A 21,727-nucleotide genomic window follows, 5' to 3' on the forward strand; every position below is an offset into this window, starting at 1 on the left:
GTTGCATCACGACCTTCAATATTGCGGAAAATTGCAAACAAATATGCAGCTGATGCAGTCACAATCGCGGTCACGATATGGACGATTTTAGATGCTGGAAATTACTTTTTACCAAAGCAAGTTTGAATTAATTAACAGTAACATACATATAGATTTTTGTACAGGCACTACTTACTACCTCCAATCTCTTGTAATTGTGATTTCAGAAACGAGGAATTTTACTACTGTTTCACTGAGATTTTATTCATTTAAATAGCACAACCATAACTCCTAAAGTCATTTATCCAATTTATTTCTGTGTACCAAAAAAATATCCAATTTATATCTGCAACACGTGGAGAGTATTCAAAGTCAAACGTTCTGAATCGGGGAAACAAGTAAATGAAACAAAAAGGCGGTGGGTGATGAGAAAACATCTTATCTTATTCAACTCTCACAAAGGGCACTGCCACTGGAGGGGTTGTATTTGTTCCTGCCTTCATCTTCAGGTTCTTCTTTTTTCTAAGGTACTCTATTATTTATTTTTCATATTAAATTAATATAAAGTTCAGTTTAATATATTGTTTGTGCTCATATAGTAATCATAGGGATATTCATAGTATATTTAGATCAGTTGTGCAGAATCAATTATGACACCCAAAAACTACTCGCATGAACTTCTGTCTAGCTGGAATTGATTTTGGCTTAGGAATCAGTTGTATAGGGATTTTCAGACATGCTATATCAGTTATTTAGGATATGATAAGTTTCTAAACTGTGTCCATGTTCATGATTCCACATTAGGTTAGCCATGAAGACTCAAGACAAGTTCATTAGCTGAATTTTCATGGTTACTGACAAGTGACAACCAAACATAAATCAAACGGGAACAATGCTTCTCAGACATATGGGATCCTGTTTTTCAAGTCAAAACAGTTCCTCTAAAAAGCAGTACTCTCGAACAGTGATAGAAGAGTTATACCCTCAATTTTCTCTGGCTGATCTCAGAAAAGCAACCAACAACTTTGATGAGAACCGAATCATAGGAAGAGGAGCCTTCGGAGACGTGTACGAAGGTTTTCTAAAACATGATGCTGAAACTGATTATACAGTTGCATTGAAGCGCATGTATAGAAAATCACGGCAAGGGATCACTGAGTTCAAGAATGAGGTTTTGTTGTTGTGTCAGCTTCATCACCCTAATTTGGTCTCTCTTATAGGATTCTATGAGGACAAAAATGAGACAATTATTTTGTACGAGTACATGCCTAATGGATCTCTCCATAATCATTTATATGGCAAGCATATGGAACCATTGCCATGGAAGAAAAGGCTAGAAATATGCATAGGAGTAGCTCATGGACTGCACTACCTTCACACAGGAGCTAAGCGCACCATCTTTCACCAAAATCTCAACCTCAGTACTATTCTTTTGGATATAAATATGGTGCCAAAACTCACCGGATTCGGGCTTTCTATATTGGGACCACGTTTAGGTAACTTAATACTAAGAGTTATATGAGTTATACATTCTATCCATCTTATTTTGAAGAACTTCTCAAGTTAGCACAAGTGTTTATACATACATATAAGCTCTTTTAAATTTAATTCTGTAAGTTCCTCTTGTGAATAAGAACTTATGTGGGTTTGATTAAGTTGTTTTCCCGATCACATACAGGTACATCTGGTTACAATGCCATAAACAATGCATTCACAGTTGATTATGATGTTTATTCCTTTGGTGTGATTCTACTATTAGTGGTATGCACAAAGGACAAGAAAACAATTTTTGACAAGTTTAACAGATTGGAGAGCCAAGATTCAGGGGAGAGCAAAAGAGCAGATTCAGAGAAGTTTATCAATGTCACGCCAGGTACCATGGATATATATGACTTGGTGCATAGGTTCCCTGTTGAGGAGATGATTGATCCAGTTCTCGTGGGAAATATTTCACAAGCGTGTTGGGAAGTATTTATAAACATTGCAGAAAGATGCTTGAAGCAGGAACCGACTGAGCGACCAACGATGGGTGAAGTAGAGGTGGAACTTGAGCATTCTCTAGCAAAGCAGGAGGAAGCAGATGCCAGCAAGACTAGTGATTATATCTTACATTCCTCAACCATTTTCAATGATGAGCTAGAGTAGGAGTGCCAATTTTAGTTTAGAATAATAACCTCTTGCTTTGTTACAATGGCAATAGATTACTAAGGAACAGAATGGAACACCACTGGAATAGCCTAACCCTATACTCTCACTTGATGGAATGACAATCCTTTTATTTGTCTACAGTCTACACCATTGTCCATTGGAATCTTGTTTTGTTTGTTTTTGTTGACATAAAATGTGATGATCTGTTTTATAAATTCAACTAACAATACTGTCATGAGCTAGCAGCCTAGCACAATACTTCCATCCCAAGAACAAATAGACCCCCATGGATCTGACTCATCTGAGGACTTCTGAATCAATTACAAGGAGAGATATTCGTAAATAACCCAAACTAACTAGAAGGGAATGAGAATGAATACATCTAGAATTTGAAAGAGGGGATTACACAATATATTGGAGTCTATAACTGTAAAGTAAACAGAAAAAGTAAAACAACAGAACATGGAGGAAACAAGAGAAATTATGAAATTAATGTGGGTTAGTTGTGAACTTTTCTGTGTGTATGCTATAGAACTTCTTATCAATGCATCAGTGACGATGTCTCATTGGGAAGGGATATGGTTTTGTTGGGTCTAATGTAAAGGACAAGTCAAAACTATTGAAGCTTCTTCCATGGAAGAAGATACCAGTACCTAAGAATATTGATAACTTGAATATACTAGGTAATTGGGGATGATAAAACAGCTCTTGCTATCAGCGAAAGATGGACTTGTTAGAACTTGTTAAAGTTTGCCAAGAAGTTGATGTTCTTCAAAATGTAGTAGATAAAGATAGTAATTATGAGGAAGATGGTGCAGGGGAAAAGCTAGCATAGCAGAGCAGAGCAGAATGAAAGATTGAGTCAAATATTTGTTGTTGAGGATTATACAAGGAGGATTTGTTGAGAGACATTAAAGCATAAGTTGATGATTAATGGTGACAATTTCCCAATATAAAGATGACTTGCCCCCAGCAGATGCCACATTCTTTCCTCCCCTCTTCTATTTTACTAGTGAGTGTAATTATGATGTGGGAAATGCTACCAGAGATTTGCATTTCAAATTAAAACTCATGAAATTTCCAATATATCAATTTTTATATTTATTTAAAATTAGTTATTATGTGATTAAGCTACTACAACATAACACAATACACTTTTAAAATGTATATAAAATGAAAAAATATTATCATAAATTTATTATATTAAAAAATTTATAAAATAAAGAATTTAGATATTCAATTATTAGAGTTGGGGACATATGGGTTGGGAGATGGAGATCCAAGGTTCAAACCTTGAATGGAGTCATTTATATTTCTGGGAAGAACCTAATATGCACCATTTTTAGGTGGTGTAATTTTACACCACCTACTTTGACCGGGTATAGCAGGTCAACACATTATTTTTTTTAAGATGTGTTGACATGTTATAGCAGGTTAAAAAAAATGGTCTAAAATTAGACCACTCTAAAAGTGGTCCACATTAGGGGTCACCATATTTCTATTTCTCGTGTTCTGATGTACCAAAAAAAAAGAATTCAAGTGCTTCATGAACAAAAAAGACAAATAAGGAACGTGCGCAGTCAAGTTCTCCAAAGTCCACACATCATTGAGGAAAACATGGAGGGGTTTTGGTCTGCGAGGTGTTGAACTCTCTGCAATCTCACCAGGTGAATTTGCATCCTAGTATCTTCAGGTACGCTTTGGCCACTTCCATCATCAATTTAGTGAATTTGCATCCTAGTATTAAATTGTTTGTTTCAATTTAATAGTAATAACACCCTTGACAAAGGTGACTTGAGTTTGATATTAATTTTGGCGTTGACTCTAGTCCAAAAGGTAAGGCATTCACTTTGATGATGATGTATTATCAGATATAAGTTAGCTGAGATTAATTATTGAAGAAAAGTGAAGCAAGCATAGGCAATTAGGCATATATAGCTGAATCTTTGTGTTTCAAATTGGAAGAATGGTTCTCAAGTTTTTGGGTTTTGGCCGTTCCAAGAAGCACTCAAGTTCATCTAAGAAGCCCTGCCCAACTGTAATAGAAGAGCTGTGCACTCGATTTTCTCTCGCCGATCTTGAGAAAGCAACCAATAACTTTGATGAAAAAAATGTAATTGGACAAGGAGCCTTTTGTAAAGTTTATAAAGGTTATCTCAAAATTGATCATGTTGCTACTGCAGTAGCTGTGAAGCGAAGGGGTATTTTATTAAGGCAGCAAGGTGAGGAACCGTTCAAGATGGAAACTAAGTTGCTCTGCCAACTCCGTCACCCCAATTTGATCACTCTGATCGGATTCTGCTTCGACGATGATGAGAAGATTATCGTGTACGAGTACATGTCCAATGGTTCCCTCACTGATCGAGTACTGAGTAAGGATGCAAGGGAACCACTGTCGTGGAAGACGAGGCTAGAGATCTGCATAGGAGCAGCACGTGCGGTGCACTACATTCACTCGGGACTCAAACGCACCATCATTCACCGTCGCGTCAACCCCTCTAACATTCTTTTGGATGACAACATGGTACCTAAACTCTCTGATTTCGGGATTTCCATACAAGGACAGTTGTTCACAGAAAAACCAAAACCAATTGAAGGAAAACCCCCTGCTGGTAATAATTAATTTTTCTCAATTTTAGTCATATAATAATTAGTGCAAAAAATATTTAATTGATCTATTTATTAGGTACATTTGGTTACATGCCTCCCGAGGGTCTAAGCCAAGAAATCTTGACAGATAAATTTGATGTTTATTCATTTGGTGTTGTTCTATTAGAAGTGGTATGTGCAAAGCGACTCGGGAGATTTATTTATGAGACTTCTGATTGTGAAGAAATAGAAACGTCTAATAATGGTTCAGAATCTCCGTCTCATATCACAGATAATGGTTCAGAATCTCCATCTCATATCACAGATCATGGTTCAGAATCTCCATCTCATATCACAGATCATGGTTCAGAATCTCCATATCATATCACAGATCATCATATCACAGATCACATTATGTTAAAGCTCCAAGCAGAGGAGATTGATCCGGCTCTGGTAGGAAATATTGCACCAGAGTGTTATGCAGTGTACATAGATATCATTGATAGGTGCTTGAAGCACGAACCAGATGAACGACCAACAATGGGTGAAGTGGAAGTTCTACTTGAGCATGCGCTGACTTTGCAACTGGTGGAAGACGCCAGAGATACTAGTGACGATTATCTCTGATTATTCACTAGCATTACACAAACACAACAACAAGAGGCTCCAATTTAAGCTTAGAATATGTTGTTTTCATGAGCCATGGGTGCATGCCGTATTTATTTCTTTGTTGCTTCGCAACCTGTAACATCAACCACTGCTTGAGACTAACACACACAATAATCTACTGCATAATTTAGCAGAAAATTAGAGTAAGAGGAAGTGTTTTGGGGGCTGAATTTCTTTCGTATTTCTCCGGTTATTATTTGCATCATATACTCATGTACTTATAGTATGATAACTGACTGTTACAACTATCAAAGAGTTACACCAACTTCATTTTAATATATTGTTTGTGCTCACATAATCATCATAGGGATGTAGATATCGAAAATGGCTTCATAACCTTAAAATTCTTTAAACATATAGATTCATACTATATTTGGATGAGTTGTGCAGAATCAATTCTGACACCCAGAAACTACTCACACGTGAACTTCTGTTTGACTGGAATTGATTTTAGCTAAAGAATTAGTTGTATAGTGATTTTCAAACATGCTATCAGTTATTTAGGATATGCTTAGTTTCTAAGCTGATGCATTCCACATCAGGTTAGTTCGCCATGAAGACTCAATACAAGTTCATCAACGATGGGTGAAGTAGAGGTGGAACTTGAGGTTGCTCTACCAAAGCAGGAGGAAGCAGATGCAACCAAGACTAGTGATTATATCTTATTACCCTAAACCATTTTCAATGTTGAGCTAGAATAGGTGTGCCAATTTTGGTTTAGACCAACCTTTGCTTTGTTAGAATGGCAATAAAGATTACTAAGGAACATATTGGAACACCACTGGAATAGCCTAACCCTGTGCTCTCACTTGGTGGAATGACAATCCTTTTTATTTGTCTACATCATTGGAATCTTGATTTGTGTATTTCTGTTGTAATATAAAATGTGGTGATCTGCATTATAATAACATAAATATAAGTGCCATGTGAAAATGTGTTAGTTGTGAAGACTCCTTATCCCCTACCGCTTAGTACGCTGACCGTGGGGGCGAGAGATTAGTTTCACAGCTACCGTCTGTGGGATACCTTGATCAAGACAAAATACACGATTGAGGAATTTACCAACATAACAAAAAACAACAGTGGAGAAAGTCAAAACGAAGATTGACAGCATCATTAGCATCCAATGATTGATGTTTCGCAACCAGCAAAGAAATAAATACGGCATGTAACTGTGACTCATGTAAACGATATATTCTAAGTAGGGATGGCAATATGGGCCTAGCCCGTTGGGCCAGCCCGCCCCGCCACTATTTTGGGGCGGACTGGGCTGGGAAATGTAACCCACTAAATCATTTAGCCCGCCCTGTTTTGGCCCGCAGTTTAACGGGCTAAAAGCGGGTCGGGACGGGCTAGCCCGCGGGTTCCTGACTTTATTTTATTTTAAGGGAGGGGTTGTATTATTCTATTTCACATAAATTATAAATACATTGAAGCAAAGTATAAGTATACTTTGTTATACTTCTTGTGCTTTTTCCTTCTATATTTCTCGTTCCTCTTGCTACACGAGGTGTATATGATTTTGATTTGCAAGTTGATTAACTTTTTGATTTGCAAGTTGATTAACTTGCACAAGTTTCTATTTCATGGACAAAACAAAACTGGAAGTGGGTCTCAGAACAAGTTTTTATGTGCTACTCTATTTCTCATTATAATCTTTATTTGGGGAACAAAACAAGTTTCTTGTTGGATATGTAACTATGAGTCATTTTGTTCTCTTTTGATATTTTTAATTCATGATGATGGTTGATACATTGGTAAATTAAATATGGATTCATGTAACCAAAAAAAATTAAATATTGATTATATTGAAACTTTGTATTTCAGATTTTTTACCAAAAATATTATTTTTTTCCCTTAACATAGTGGCTCATGGGCTAGCCCTCTAACCCGCCAGCCCGTTCTTTAGCGGGGCGGGCTAGGATTGAGAGCCTACTTTTTTTGGCGGGCCAGCCCAACCCGTCCCGTTTATGGCGGGCTACATGCAGGCGGGGCGGGTCAGCCCACTTTGCCATCCCTAATTCTAAGCTGAAATTTGAGCCTCTTATTGTTTTGGTTGGGTAATGGTAGTGAATAATGAGAGATATCATCACTAGTATATGTGGTTGTCTGCTTCCTGTTGCAAAGTAAGAGCATGCTCAAGTTGCATCTCAACTTCACCCATTGTTGGCCGTTCATGAGGTTCGTCTTCCTAACACCTGTCAATGATATCTATGTATGCTTCATAACACTGTGGTGACTTCACCCATTGTTGACTTCAATCTTCACAGTTAACTTTACCTGCTACCAATACATGATCGAATGGCTTAATTTGGAGTCAACGGCAACATTAACAATGAAAGTTAAGTTTGTCAAGGCTGCTACTACGAAATTGAAACAAACAAGTGATGATAACATGGATAATCCAAATTCCAAACAATCCAACAAACTAATGGAGACATGGAGTGACCAAATCTGAAAGATGTTACAAAAAAAAACAAAACATAGTAGGAACAGAAAAGCTATTGCTGCAGGAAGCTACAGAAATCAGCTCAACAAAACTTATTAGGAGATTCAAATCACCTGGGTGTTGCGGCATAGTAGAAACAGAAAAGCTTGCTGCTTTCCTTAGTAAGTTACAGAAATCATCCCAGTCAAACTTAAGTCTCGATTTATGTAGACCATTGCAGTTACAGCACATATATATACACCTTGTTTTCTCTCAATCTTTGTATTCTTGTATCACATATATAACTTATCTCTCTTCTTTTCTTATCTCACTTTAAGTCACGTCAAAAAGTGATACAATGAACATTTCCAATAAAACTATACTGAGAGATCACATAAGTATGTCTTACAAGCAAAAGGTTGTGACATTTAAGTAGTAAGCTGGTGTCAGATTCAGATCGTTCAACTTATCTTATTGGTAGGCCTCCTTTGGTTGGTGGCTCGATTGATGTCTTTTATTTGATTCTAGTTATCTGCAGCTATAGGGAGTCTTAGGAGGATTTAGATTTGAGATTGTTATTTACTGTTTTATTGTAAAAGTTGCACTTGAGTGCTAAAATTGAAAATTTCCTTTTAATGGAAGTATGAAAATGGAGATCATTATTTGACAGGTTTTGCCATTTGAGATATTGGTAATACAGTTGAGATCTTGTATATTTATTTTTATAAATATAGAGAAACATATGTAACTTTAGAGAATAGTTTGGAAAATGATTTTTGTGAGAATCAGGCTTGTCAGACTAGGGTGTTAGTCTGTGCGCCGATCACGACTTAGGATTTCGGGTCGTGACAACCTTGTCATAGGATAGATTGGTCATTGGGAATGCCCTTGAGAGAGAATTTGAGTTATAGTGTTTCTTATGATTTTGTAGATGGTAAGGGATTACGTATTGGAATTCCAACTGATAAACTCACATAAGTTAAGGATAGTTAGGTGGATAGCTCTCGGCATCATAAGTGAAATGAACTATTACAAAAGTGTTTGAGTTGAAGTAATTAGAGGAATAGGAAAATGCACTTATGAATACTTTTTCCTTTGTTACTAATGTAAACCATGGATGGTCAAGGTAGCTTAGAGGAACGGTGGTTGATGGAAGAGAAGCTGGCAATGCTCTATAACCTTCATCATGTTGTTATGGTTGTTGACCACCTCATCAGCCATGGAGCTTCAAGATTGATGATTAGCTCATATGTTTCATGAAGATCATCACTAGAGATTTACTTAAAATTTGAGTTGTTGGATCTTTGATGGAGTAACTCATACTCTCTTTTTTTCCAAGAGGAAAACTAAATGAAGAACAAAACTACACTTTGGCGTTAAGATACAACGGCACAAGCAAAGGAAGGGGGATTTCCAGACAAGAGCCAAGACGAGAAGCTTGTCGTGTCAAACAATCACCTACGTTGTTATTCTCACACATAATATGCACCAAAGAAACATTCCAAGATTGATTACGTCTCTCGTTCATTGCTAAATAAGAGATAAATATGAAAGATAAATTTTGGTAGTTTTGTAATTCATGTGTTTCAACACAAAAGTGAAATAAAAAAAGTATCACATTTCTATATTTTCAATAATTATGTTTTTCACACTCATAACATACTTTGTTACGTTTACATGATTTTTTCAAACAAGATAAAAAACATTAAGGTGCATTTTTCTCCCTTAACATACTTAACGAAAAATGTGATTGGTATCCAAACATACTCTTGCGTTCATGAGGAAAAACTATTATTTTTCTTTTTAATAATAGTGAATGTTCGGATACGCAATAAAAATCATGCTAAGCCAAAATTATAATCGACCTAAGCAACTTCACATTATTTTTGTCCCCTATAATTTTTTAAAGTATTACCAAACACGCGCATATAAATCATTTGTTTGATCTATAGTCCTGTGTGAAAATCCTAGCTATGCGCCTGATTATGATGTGGGAAATGCTACCAAAGATTTGCATTTCAAATTAAACTCATGAAAATTTCCAATATATCAATTTTTATATTTGTTTAAAATTATTTATTATGTGGTTAAGCTACTACAACATGACACAATACACTTTTAAAATGTATATGAAATGTAAAAAATAAAGATATTCAATGGTTAGAACACAATACACTTCATGAACAAAAGAGACAAATAAGGAAGACTTTAAGAACGTACACAGTCAAGTATTCCACAGTCCACACATCATAGAGGAAAACATATGGAAGGGTTTTGGTCTGCGAGGTGTTGAACTCTCTGCAATACCACCAGGTGAATTTGCATCCTAGTATCTTCAGGTACGCCTTTTTGTTGTTTCATACTTCAGATTTGGCCACTTCCATCATCAATTTAGTGAATTTGCATCCTAGTATTAAATTGTTTGTTTCAATTCAATAGTAACAACACCCTTGACAAACGTGACTTGAGTTTGATTTTGGCGTTGACTCTAGTCCAAAAGATAAGGCATTCACTTTGATGATGATGTATTATCAGATAGAAGTTAGTTGTGATTAATTATTGAAGAAAAGTGAAGCAAGCATACTAGCATAGGCAATTAGGCATATATAGCTGAATCTTTGTGTTTCAAATTGGAAGAATGGTTTTCAAGTTTTTGGGTTTTGGCCGTTCCAAGAAGCACTCAAGTTCATCTAAGAAGCCCTGCCCATCTGTAATAGAAGAGCTGTGCACTCGATTTTCTCTGGCCGATCTTAGGAAAGCAACCAATAACTTTGATCAAAAAAATCTAATTGGACAAGGAGGATTTGGTAAAGTATATAAAGGTTATCTCGAAATTGATCATGTTGCTACTGCAGTAGCTGTGAAGCGAATGGGTATGTTATTAAGGCAGCAAGGCGAGGAACAGTTCAAGATGGAAACTAAGTTGCTCTGCCAACTCCGTCACCCCAATTTGATCACTCTGATCGGATTCTGCATCGAAGAAGATGAGAAGATTATCGTGTACGAGTACATGTCCAATGGTTCCCTCGCTGATCATGTCAACAATGATGTTCATGTAGGGAACCACTGTCATGGAAGAAGAGGTTAGAGATCTGCATAGGAGCAGCACGTGCGGTGCACTACATTCACTCGGGGCTCAAACGCACCATCATTCACCGTGGCGTCAACCCCTCTAACATTCTTTTGGATGAAAACATGGTACCTAAACTCTCTGATTTCGGGCTTTCCATACAAGGGCAGTTGTTCACAGAAAAACCAAAACCAATTGAAGGAAAATCCATTGCTGGTAATAATAAATTTTCTCAATTTTAGTTATATAATGATTACTGCAAAACAAATTTAACTGATTTATTTATTAGGTACACTTGGTTACATGCCTCCCGAGAGTCTAAGCAATCAAATCTTGACAGATAAATTCGATGTGTATTCATTTGGTGTTGTTCTAGTAGCTGTGGTATGTGCAAAGCCAATTTATACAATTATTAGGGAGATGAATGATTTTGAAGGAATTGAAATGTGTAATAATGGTTCAGAATCTTCAGATCGTATCACTATGCATTTTTACATTATGTCTAGGCTTCGAACAGAGCATATTGATCCGGCTCTGGTAGGAAATATTGCACCAGAGTGTTATGCAGTGTACATAGATATCATTGACAGGTGTTTGAAGCACGAGCCAGATGAACGACCAACAATGGGTGAAGTGGAGATACAACTTGAACATGCTCTGACTTTGCAACAAGAAGCAGACGCCAGAGATACTAGTGATGATTATCTCTCATTATTCATCACCATTACCCAACCGCAACAACAAGAGGCTTCAATTTCAGCTTAGAATATGTTGTTTTCATGAGCCATGGGTGCATGCCATGCCGTATTTATTTTTTTGGTGCTTCCCAACTTGCAACATCAACCACTGCTTGATCTTCGTTTATGTATCACTTGACTGCTTCTCTGTTGTTTTTGTTCTGTTTCTGTTGGCAAAATTCCTTAATCATGTATTTTGTTCAAGTCTTCATTTTAAGAGGTCTCTATAGTCAATCAATACTCCTCCTAACTAATTACTATAAATGAAGTATTGAATTTTGTTTTAATTTTAAAAACATTTAAATTAGATTTATTTTTTTCATTTAATATTAAGTAGGCTTAATTCCATTTTGGGCCCCTGATCTTTCAAAAATGGGCGATCTGGGCCCCCTGTGTTTAAACGTAGCGGTCAGACACCCTAAAGTTTCAAAAAAGTGCGTTCCAGGTCCTTCTGTTAGTGCCGTTTGTTTGACCAAACGGAGCCAGTGACGTGGATTTTCTTATTCATTTTAACATTAATTTTTTTACACAAAAATCCCCCCCCCCCCAAATCAGAAACACGATTCTCCCCAAATTGTAAAGCCTTTATTAATTAAAAAAATTCTAAAATTTCATCCCCAAATTGCAAGAAAATCATCAGATTTCATCACAACCAGATTTCCAGATTTCATATATTGATCAACTATCAACCAAGGACCTCCATTAAAATCCCGCTTTAGATCATCCAAGCTTAAAAATCATATCTCCAAGCCAATCACTTCCATGTGCTATTCAGGTGCCACAGACAATGAAGCCTAATAGTCATGAACTTGTGACCCACCATTATATCCAAGAGCTTGACAATCACAAACTGCCACCGTGGAAGGAAGTTCTTGCGCCTTACTTCACGAGAGAGGATAAGTTCAAAGCAAAAGGGATTTGGCTCGCCACGCACCTCTGCTTCCAAGGGAGGAAAGGATGGGAAGGGAAGTTCAGATCTTTCTCCTCCTGATTTCGATTCCATGGCGTGAGAGAAAGAAGAAATTGAAACGCTGTTGAGGCGGAGAGATGGCGAACACAGCAGATCCAGAAGGCGTTCCCTCACCACCACCACCACCATAACGACATCCCCACCGTCCCTTACACCCCACTCCGCTGCAAGTCATGCTCCTCCCTCCTCAACCCCTTCTGCATCGTCGACTTCACCGCCAAGATATGGATCTGCCCCTTCTGCTTCTCCCGCAACACTTTCCATCCTCACTGCGCCCAAATCCAGAGGAGAGAGAGATCGAGAGAGAGAGAGAGAGCGAGAGCGAGATGCAGAGGAGAGAGCGAGACCGAGAGAGCGAGCGAGTCTGAGAGATTTGGGGTTGTGGGGTGGGGTGATGTTGGGGTGAGGTTGAGGAAGCCATGGAAGGAGGAAGGAGGAAGAAGAAAGAAGAAGAAAGAAAAAGAAGCGTGAAAGAGGGAGAGAGGTTCGAGTGTGAGAGAGAGAGAGAGATAAGAGGGGTAATTTTTGGGTAAAAAAATAATCTTAAAATAAAAAAGTAAATCCACATCACTGCTCCGTTTGGTCAAACTAACGGAACTTAACAGAAGGGCCCCGATCGCACGTTTTTGAAACGTTGGGGTGGCTGACCGCTACATTTAAATACGGGGAGCCCCGATCGCTCATTTTTGAAAGATCAGGGGCCCAAAGTGGAATTAAGCCTATTAAGTATCAGCATGATGATGAGACTGATATTTGAAGAATTAAGATGATGTAGCATTACTTTTAATTTGAATTAGGTTTAAATACATATATATTCACACATTTCTATTACATCATCTATCGTATCTTTCTCTTTTTCTTCTCTTTCTGTATCCAACAAATCATATTAGTGCAATTACCTTCTTTTTTTCAAAGGTGAATGTTTTTAATCATGTCAGAATCCTACAACTGAGGAGTCCATTGCGTGGACCGCTCATATCAACTTGGAGCGGACGATTGTCACCCTTGATTCCGAGGGCTCGGTTAAGGGTTTTGCTCAGACTCAAGAGGATCAGACGGAGGACTCTAACAAGGAGGAGGACCCATCAGAGGAGGCGTCTCAGTAGCCTCTTGGAGGGAAAGACTCTGGCAGGGAATCAACGGCGTAAGAGTAAGAGGTCACAGTCCCGCCGACTATGGCTATGGCTGACAAGGAGCCTGAGCCTTCTTTAGTCTTGCTGCATAACGAGCTATTCAATCAGGAGAACCGGTAGACTTGGTTTATATGGCTCTTATCTTTTGTACATTCAGATCTTGAGTGATTATAGTTCGGTGTCGTGCTTTACTAGTGGTCTCCTACGCAAGATTACAAGGAGCTGACCGAGTATGGAGTCGTCCATACATGGTGTACTCTCCTTTTTGTGTGGAGCAGACACACGAGTGTCATATTTGGCCCGAGTGTACTCTCATGGATGGCACCTTGACAGATAAATGCGACGTTTATTCATTCGGTGTTGTTCTATTTGAAGTGCTATGTTCAAAGCCAATTGATACAATTATGAAGATGCGTGAGTGTCGCCAGCAGCCAAGTCAGGAAATAGAAATGTCTAATTCGTATTCTATTCCTCATGATATGAAGGTCCAAGCCTAGGATATTGATCCAGCTCTAGCAGGAAATATTACACCAGTGTTATGAAGCATATATAGATATCACAGAGAGGTGCTTGAAGTACGAACCAAATGAACGACCAAACATGGGCGAAGTGGAAGTGCTACTTGAGCACGCTGACTTTGCAATAGGAAGCAGACAGCACAGGTACCAGTGGTGATTATCTCTCATTATTCACTAGCATTACACAAACACAACAACAATAAGAGGCTCGATTGTCAGCTAAGAATATATTGTTTTTATGAGTCATGGGTGCATTCCGTATTATTTCTTTGTTGGTCCGCAACTTGCAACATCAACCACGGCTTGATGATGAAGCTATTAATCCTCCTTTATGTAACACTAATATAATTTTTTTGCTGTAGAGGTCTCTGAAGAAGGTTTGAGTTAATATGTGATGGTGTTTTACTGTGTAATTATGTTATTTTTAGCATTACTTCATGGGAAGATTTGGCCTCTAACTTTGTTAGCAAATTATTCCCTCCTTCCAGGCAGGGTTGTTAATGGCGGATAGCGTAGTGTAGCGGCAAGCCCAGAAAACGCTATTTCGAGTGCTATTGCGGCGCTATAGCGGCAAATAGTGCAAATAGCGGTGAATAGTAGAGTAGCGGTGAACCCCCAGGACGCTACGCTATAGGCTATTGCGCCGCTATAGCGCGCTATTAACAAGTCTGCTTCCAGGTCCCCGAGGGTTAGCTCAAGTGGTAAGAGTTAGGGGACATAAGGTTGGGGGGATTGAAGGGTGAAGGGTCCAGGTTCGAACTCTGTGGAGGACTAATTTACTACTAACATTTGTCTATAAAAAAAATCCCCTCCTTCAACGTACAAAGTTCAACGTACAAAGAGGTGACATGAGAACATTGGCGTTTGGGGGAAAAGGCTAAAATTAAACATGAGACGAAGTCAATTGAGTTGATTAAATCACCAGAATGCAATCACATAATAACTCATTTTAACAATTTACAAGTTTATGGATTGCAGTGACAATCACTAACTGGAAGCTATGTAGTCAATATCAATGTAAGAGAAAAAATTCTACTAGCTACCAGTAATGTCTAAAAAGTTAAAGAAAGTTACAAATGGTTCATAGCTTCGAGATAACAATGAAGAAAATCTGTAAGCTTATTTAACTGGATCACAATAACCTGAAACAGTGAAACGTGTAAAGCACTCATACCATATCTTGTTTCATTGTGATTTGTGATAGGAAGTACCCAAATTTGAACAAGGTCCCTATCTCCTTAAAGTTCAGGCATGCCCCTTCCTGTTTTAGCATCATATGTCTTCTCTACCACAAGATCCATTGGAGTATCTCTGGGACCAACTGCCAAAAATGAAAACCATGATAAGATAAAAATAACTGTCGAGATTGATGGTGGAAACAAAAGAATGTGTTCATATGTTCATGTCAACTACCCCAGCCTTGAACCTAGATTCTGACATTAAAATTGAATAATACATAAGACTCAAATCAATCAATCCAAATAACACTGATCAACACATTATTAGGGTTATACCATACAAATGAAGCTTTCTACTTGAGTTTCTGCATATGCAGAGTCAGAGCATGTTAATGTTTGACATTCTTCAACATACTATACATAGGTTTTCATTAAGCTGTTTTGCGAACTATAGTTATGATTGAATTTTAACAAAAAAATGAGTATGTTTCAAAAAAAACTATAGTGTAAGGTGGCAGTGCTTCTTCAATGACAAGTTGATATTGAGCTCATGGCTAACCACTTATGTCGACGGGCATTTAGGGAAGAAGGGGAGAGGTAACTCATAGGAACTTGATGAAATTATAGGATTTCATATTCTAACAGAACTAAATGAGAAAATCAACTGTCACCATAATCTGGTTAATTTAAAAAATCATCTAGTTCGACAATATGCACATGAAATTAGCCAGCGATTACTTGCTCTCTCAGTCTGCATACACCGTATTTTTACCTTGTACACACATCTCATCTAAAATTTAAATCCATGTTCATTTTCAGTTTCTGTCCATTCTCTCTAGGCTCTTGCCGCATTTTTCGACAACTATAACAATAAAAAATGTAAGCTATTCAGATACTTACGAACTGACGGTCTTGCGGTAGTTCGTATCTTCAAGATCTCCGGACGAGGGATTATAGAGCCAGATGCTCCTATTCCTCTGGATACTCTGACTCTAGTTCCATCTTCAAGATATTTAATCCCAATCTTGCAAGGATTCCTGCATAACTTAAAATTAGTTAATTTCTTATATGTTATCCCGAACCTCAGGAGATGCAATCGCCAGTTCAATTTCTAAACACATGTGCTTACCCCGTCACTGGGTCACGAACTTGCACATTGGAGGCATGAATTGGGGCTTCAACTGTAAAGATGCCCCCTTCATGACCTTGCCCTTGCTTGATATGCTTCTTTACCTATAAAGAGAAAGAATAAAAGCATTGGAACCGGATAACATTGCGCGAATACACACCATCATCACATACCCAATGGTGACAATTAATGAATATTCTGAGATTGATAATGGAATTGAAAACAAAGACACTTAATCAAAAGTTATATAGTGGTGTGTTAGTCATCTCATCTCTCACCAGTCCCGAAGGTTAGCTCAAGTGGTAAGAGCTAAGGGACATAAGGGTTTGGGGGGAAATGCATGAAGGGTACAGGGTTCGAACCCTAAGGAGGACTAATTTACTAACATAATAATATTTCTAACAACTAACATTGGTCTATCAAAAATAAAAATCTCATCTCTCACCAGATTTTTACCCTCAACAATGACACGATTCTGCGAGCGAATGACACGCTTAATAAGGCCAGTCTCACCCTTATCTTTGCCTCTTATAATCATAACCTGTTACAAATGAACATATGAGTAAGATTATAATTATAAAGTAAAAGTGAAAGCAGGAACAATTTTGGGTTGGGTTGGATTGGATTGGCTTACATTGTCCCCTCTGACAATTTTCCAGTTCCTAATGAGTTTCTCAGCTGCTTTCCAACCCATTTCAGGATAGCCCTACACTCTAAAATCATTGAAAAAAAACAAGAAAAAGGGTCAATAAGTTTTGATGCAAAGGAAGAAAGTTTCATTCACCCTCAACGAAATGGAAGTACCTGAGATGTCAGCGTGTGTGTGATGAGACTGGTTTGTTAATTAGGTGCACGCCGTCGCTGGCCTAGGTGCCCGCCGTCGTCTCGCTCGATCGTCACTGCCCTTCTAGCCTTCAGAGATACAATGAATAGGAAATAATTATTATTATTTTTTATTTCAAAACCAATTTGGACCAGTTATGTTAACTGAACTGGATTTTGTAAATGCATTGCATCAATTTTTTAATCAAATGGGCTGGGCTCGACATTTTTTAAAACATTTTCGACTAGTTCATAGGTCGTCATTTTTAGTGTAGCAAAACTATTAGATAGTTAGACTCATTAAGCATTTTAGGTTAGGGTTCGATCCTGAACAATGACATAAAGAAGCATTTGTTATGAGATGTCTACTCATTTACTGTTATCTTTAAGTCTCAATGGATTAGTCTCATAACTATCATCAGTGAATTTACTTTTAGAAAAAAGAATATAATTTGTTGGACCGTTTTTGTAACATATTTTTTTTGAGTGTTAAGATTATACAATACTTCTGCCATGGAAGTGGGTCAACATTTCTACTGGCAAATGGCAAATGGGAGATTTCCAAGTGCATGCCCAATTACTTATTATTTTGTAGGTTGTGATTGCTATCTTATTAGTTTTTTTTATAGGCATCTTATTAGTTTATATATACACGGATTCACCTCTTTTTCACCTTAATTTTCTATCTATTTCTCTCTCATTTATCCATTGAATCATCTATATCTTTATTTTCTCTCTCATTTATTCCTATCTTTATCTTCCTCCACCTTTCCACGGTGGCTTATATGGTGCATTTGCATCAAATGTGCTGCACGGTGCATTAGCGAATGTTTGTAATAACAAAAAATATAAATGAAATTAAAATACCGGAAATTACCGATATTGTCCTTTTCATATACTATACCCCTTTGCGGTCCCCCTTTACCCATACACAACTCCATTCGTCCAGTATTAGAAAAGGGGGTTTTCCAATTGCAACCTTGGCGCTACCAGAGTATGGTTCCTGCGCTTACACCCTAAACACGATGCAAGGTTCCAGATGAAGGGCTATTAGTCACCGATGTTGTTTTCAAGTTAATTGTTTCATTTCCTTCCCCAGAAGCAGATCGTTGGCGAAACCCTAAGGTTTTAGGGTCCGAGGTCTTTGAGTTTGAGAATCAGAACATTACAACAAAAAGGTATTTACAGGTATAAATGAGTGGATGGTGGGCAGCTAGTATTTGTATAATTACTGTTATTTCGTTTGAAAAATCCATTGCTAGGCGATAATGGACTTTGTTTTTGATTGTTCTAGGAAAGGCGAATGGATTATTCAAGTCAATCCGTTTGCTGTGATGGAACAGGCGGAGAAAAGGTATGCTAATTAGATCAATTCTCATGGAATCTTTTACCTGATATGGATTTGGATCTATTAATCGAACAAGGTAATTAATGGATGTGTTATTGTTATGAAGGTTCTGGAGGAGTTGTCCCTTTTTGAACAAGATGATGGTGAAATCGAAACTGATTATGTAGATGTTGCTGAAGATGTTCTGAAATATTTTACTGAAGACATTAGTAGCTCTGCCCATTCTAGTGTTGCGTGTGGTGTTCGATTCAGTGAAGATATGGGAAATGGTGAAGAGAATTCCATGGCTACAACAGAGGTAAACAGTGTATCTGATATTTGTGCAATTGACATGAAGACTTTTATCCCAATTCAAGTAGCAAGATATGATTTTGTTAGCTTGGAGGTTGCATTCATGTTTTACGCGCATTTTGCACGTGCCAATGGATTCTGTGTTAGAAAATACAACATTATTAGAAGCAGGAAGACAAGTGAGATTTTGCAACAGGAATTTGTTTGTAACAAGAATGGTAAGAGAGAAAACCGGGGCGTATCGGTTGAACAAAGAAAAAGGACACCTAGGAGGGAAACCAGATGTGGGTGTAAAGCTATGTTTCGGGTACATGTTGATGTAACCACATCTCGTTGGTACTGCACTTTGTTTACAAATGATCACAACCATGAGTTATTTGATGATGTGGATTGTGGCTTGCAAGCTCCACATAGAAAGCTTAGTTTGAGCGACATTGTTCAGCTCAATGGCATGAAGGATGTTGGCATGGGTGTTCCTCACATGTGGCGTGCTTTTGCAACTCAATGTGGAGGCTTTGAGAATATCCCGTTCACAAAAAGGTCTGTATACAATCAGATTGGCAAGCAACGACAAATGCAAAAAAGCGATGCTTCCTCCGCAATGCAGTTCATTGGTAAGTTGAGTTCCATAGACAATGATATGTATTGGGAGCGCACTATTGATAATGAGCGTAGACTTCAACATTTGTTTTGGTCCGATGGCATTAGTCGGTTGAGTTACAAGGTTTATGGTGATGTGCTAGCTTTTGATGCAACCTATTCGAAAAATAAGTATTTGTTGCTCGTAGTTGTCTTCTCGGGGGTAAACAACCATAACCGAACAACCATTTTCGCTACTGCTATTGTTGCTAATGAAACAGAAGAAACATATGTTTGGCTACTTGAGGAATTCCTGAAAGCAATGGATGGTAAACATCCAAAAACTGTTATAACAGATGGGGCTGTAGTGATGAAGAATGCAATCCACCGGGTGTTTCCTAATGTACAGCATCGTTTGTGTGCTTGGCACCTTCTTTGTAACGCGAATACTAGAATTGGAAACCCGCAGTTTACTCAAGCTTTCAAGAGGTGCATGTTTGGTGACTATGATGTTGGCAAATTTGAAAAAAAGTGGGATGATATGGTTGCAAAGTTTGGATTGCAAAACAACAAATGGGTTCAAGCACAGTACGCTACAAGGAAAAAGTGGGAAGCAGCACATTTGAGGGGGAAATTCTTTGCTGGATTCCGGACAACGTCTAGATGTGAGGGTCTGCATTCTGAGCTTACGAAGTTTGTTCACTCGCGTCAGAACTTGACTGATTTCTTAGTGCAGTACCACCACTGTTTGAAGAACATGCGTTATAGAGAGGTGGACGATGATTTTCATTCCATAAATGGGAATCCTGTTCCACAAACAAAGATGGAGGCCTTAGAGATTTCTGGTGGGAAACATTTTACAAATGCCATTTACTTGCTATATGTCAGTGTCATTAAAGAGGCTGCTTTGCTGAAGGTATTACAATGCCACGAGGCATTAACATGCACCATTTATACTGTAGCGAAGCTAATATCAGGGGCGAAGGAATGGCATGTTTCTGTTTATGGAGAACCAGTTGACTATAAATGCTCATGTATGAAAATGGAGTCACGAGGATTACCTTGCGAGCATATAGTTGCTGTGTTACACCATTTGAAGATTGATGAGTTGCCTCAGTGCTTAATACTGAAAAGATGGACCAAAGGTGCAAAGGATGGGGTCTATAGTGCGAAGGGTGCTGGAGGGGTATGTTGGGATTCGCAGAAAAGTGCTAGATGTGGAGCCTTGATGGAATTATACAGAGTTCTTAGTGAACTAAATTCAGACACACTGGAAGATTTCAACAATGCAAGGAAGAATGCTAATCAGCAAATAGAGTTGGGAAGAGCAAAGAGATCTTGCCAAAGAGGAGATTTATCAGTCAATAAAAATGATTTTTCAAATCTGAGGGACCCTGTGCGTATACGGGCAAATGTGCGTGTTGGAAAGGGTTCATCGGCTTCGGGCGTGAGAGCCAAACGTGTCTTAAATTGTTCACTTTGTAAGCAACCTGGGCATAACAAACTTACGTGCACATATCTGGCAAGCCAAGGTCAATCTGTTGGACATGTGGAAACAGACTATGACCTCTTTAGTGTAGAAGATCTCAACGTTGACAATGTAAGTTGTCTGGTAAAGTTCAACTCTGCATCATTTACTATGTTTGTGTAAACTAGTGTACTGATCTTGATATTTTGATTGGTCTGATTTTCAGTGACTGCAGTTGACACCGGGACTTTGGTAGCTGATGCATAAGGAAAGTTTGGAATTTGGAATTTGTAGGACTCTTCTGTTGTAATGTTTATGACCTGTTGTTGTTATGTTAGATGGACGAAGTTTAGTCTGTGTACCAGTTTTACAATGTGTTTTTAATGTGTTTATTTGGATAATGTTAGTATGTCTACAATTTGATTTTAGTGCGTTGAAATGGATATTGTTACTTTATCTACAGTGTGATTTTAATGTGTTCAAGTGGATATTTTAACTGTGTATATTAACTGTGCATACAGTTAGTTTTAATGTGATTATATACAACGAAAAAAAATGTGATTTTAATGTGTTCAAGTGGATATTTTAACTGTGTATACAGTTAGTTTTAATGTGATTATATACAATGTGATTTTAATGTGTTCAAGTGGATATTTGAACTGTGTATACAG

General features: G+C 37.9%; 4 protein-coding genes, 1 long non-coding RNA gene and 1 pseudogene across 8 annotated transcripts; 4 read left to right on the top strand and 2 right to left on the bottom strand.

Annotated features, from left to right (window-relative positions):
- The first annotated feature begins 350 nt into the window (after positions 1 to 350).
- LOC130728634 (probable receptor-like protein kinase At1g30570) lies at positions 351 to 2,342 on the top strand. 3 transcript variants are annotated; one of them, XM_057580157.1, is made up of 3 exons: positions 351 to 506; positions 784 to 1,475; positions 1,658 to 2,342. In XM_057580157.1, the coding sequence occupies exons 2-3, from the start codon at positions 872 to 874 to the stop codon at positions 2,122 to 2,124; spliced, it is 1,071 nt and encodes a 356-aa protein (XP_057436140.1). In that variant the 5' UTR covers positions 351 to 506; positions 784 to 871; the 3' UTR covers positions 2,125 to 2,342. The 3 variants fall into 3 exon arrangements, with proteins under 3 accessions (XP_057436140.1, XP_057436142.1, XP_057436141.1); XM_057580159.1 differs by having other exon boundaries at positions 354 to 506; positions 789 to 1,475; XM_057580158.1 differs by having other exon boundaries at positions 381 to 488.
- A 1,324-nt stretch (positions 2,343 to 3,666) lies between these two features.
- LOC130728636 (probable receptor-like protein kinase At5g38990) lies at positions 3,667 to 5,663 on the top strand. Its single transcript, XM_057580161.1, has 3 exons — positions 3,667 to 3,820; positions 3,999 to 4,739; positions 4,814 to 5,663. The coding sequence occupies exons 2-3, from the start codon at positions 4,094 to 4,096 to the stop codon at positions 5,341 to 5,343; spliced, it is 1,176 nt and encodes a 391-aa protein (XP_057436144.1). The 5' UTR covers positions 3,667 to 3,820; positions 3,999 to 4,093; the 3' UTR covers positions 5,344 to 5,663.
- Positions 5,664 to 7,188: 1,525 nt separating this feature from the next.
- Positions 7,189 to 8,086, bottom strand: LOC130728638 (uncharacterized). Its single transcript, XR_009015723.1, has 2 exons — positions 7,948 to 8,086; positions 7,189 to 7,665 (listed from the first exon to the last, which is right to left on the bottom strand). It is a non-coding gene; the product is annotated as an uncharacterized LOC130728638 (long non-coding RNA).
- A 1,922-nt stretch (positions 8,087 to 10,008) lies between these two features.
- On the top strand, positions 10,009 to 11,824 carry LOC130728637 (putative receptor-like protein kinase At5g39000; annotated as a pseudogene). Its single transcript, XR_009015721.1, has 2 exons — positions 10,009 to 11,099; positions 11,173 to 11,824. The product of XR_009015721.1 is annotated as a putative receptor-like protein kinase At5g39000 (transcript).
- Positions 11,825 to 15,138: 3,314 nt separating this feature from the next.
- LOC130732365 (uncharacterized) lies at positions 15,139 to 17,498 on the bottom strand. The gene is made up of 6 exons (XM_057584425.1): positions 17,353 to 17,498; positions 17,183 to 17,261; positions 16,994 to 17,089; positions 16,549 to 16,652; positions 16,320 to 16,456; positions 15,139 to 15,562 (listed from the first exon to the last, which is right to left on the bottom strand). Exons 2-6 carry the CDS (start codon positions 17,240 to 17,242, stop codon positions 15,480 to 15,482), a joined length of 480 nt encoding a protein of 159 aa, XP_057440408.1. The 5' UTR covers positions 17,243 to 17,261; positions 17,353 to 17,498; the 3' UTR covers positions 15,139 to 15,479.
- A 1,175-nt stretch (positions 17,499 to 18,673) lies between these two features.
- Positions 18,674 to 21,409, top strand: LOC130716378 (protein FAR1-RELATED SEQUENCE 5-like). The gene is made up of 3 exons (XM_057566512.1): positions 18,674 to 18,724; positions 18,825 to 21,188; positions 21,395 to 21,409. Exons 1-3 carry the CDS (start codon positions 18,674 to 18,676, stop codon positions 21,407 to 21,409), a joined length of 2,430 nt encoding a protein of 809 aa, XP_057422495.1.
- Positions 21,410 to 21,727: the final 318 nt, after the last annotated feature.

Source organism: Lotus japonicus, chromosome 1, assembly GCF_012489685.1.
Source record: "Lotus japonicus ecotype B-129 chromosome 1, LjGifu_v1.2".
Lineage (NCBI taxonomy): Eukaryota > Viridiplantae > Streptophyta > Magnoliopsida > Fabales > Fabaceae > Lotus > Lotus japonicus.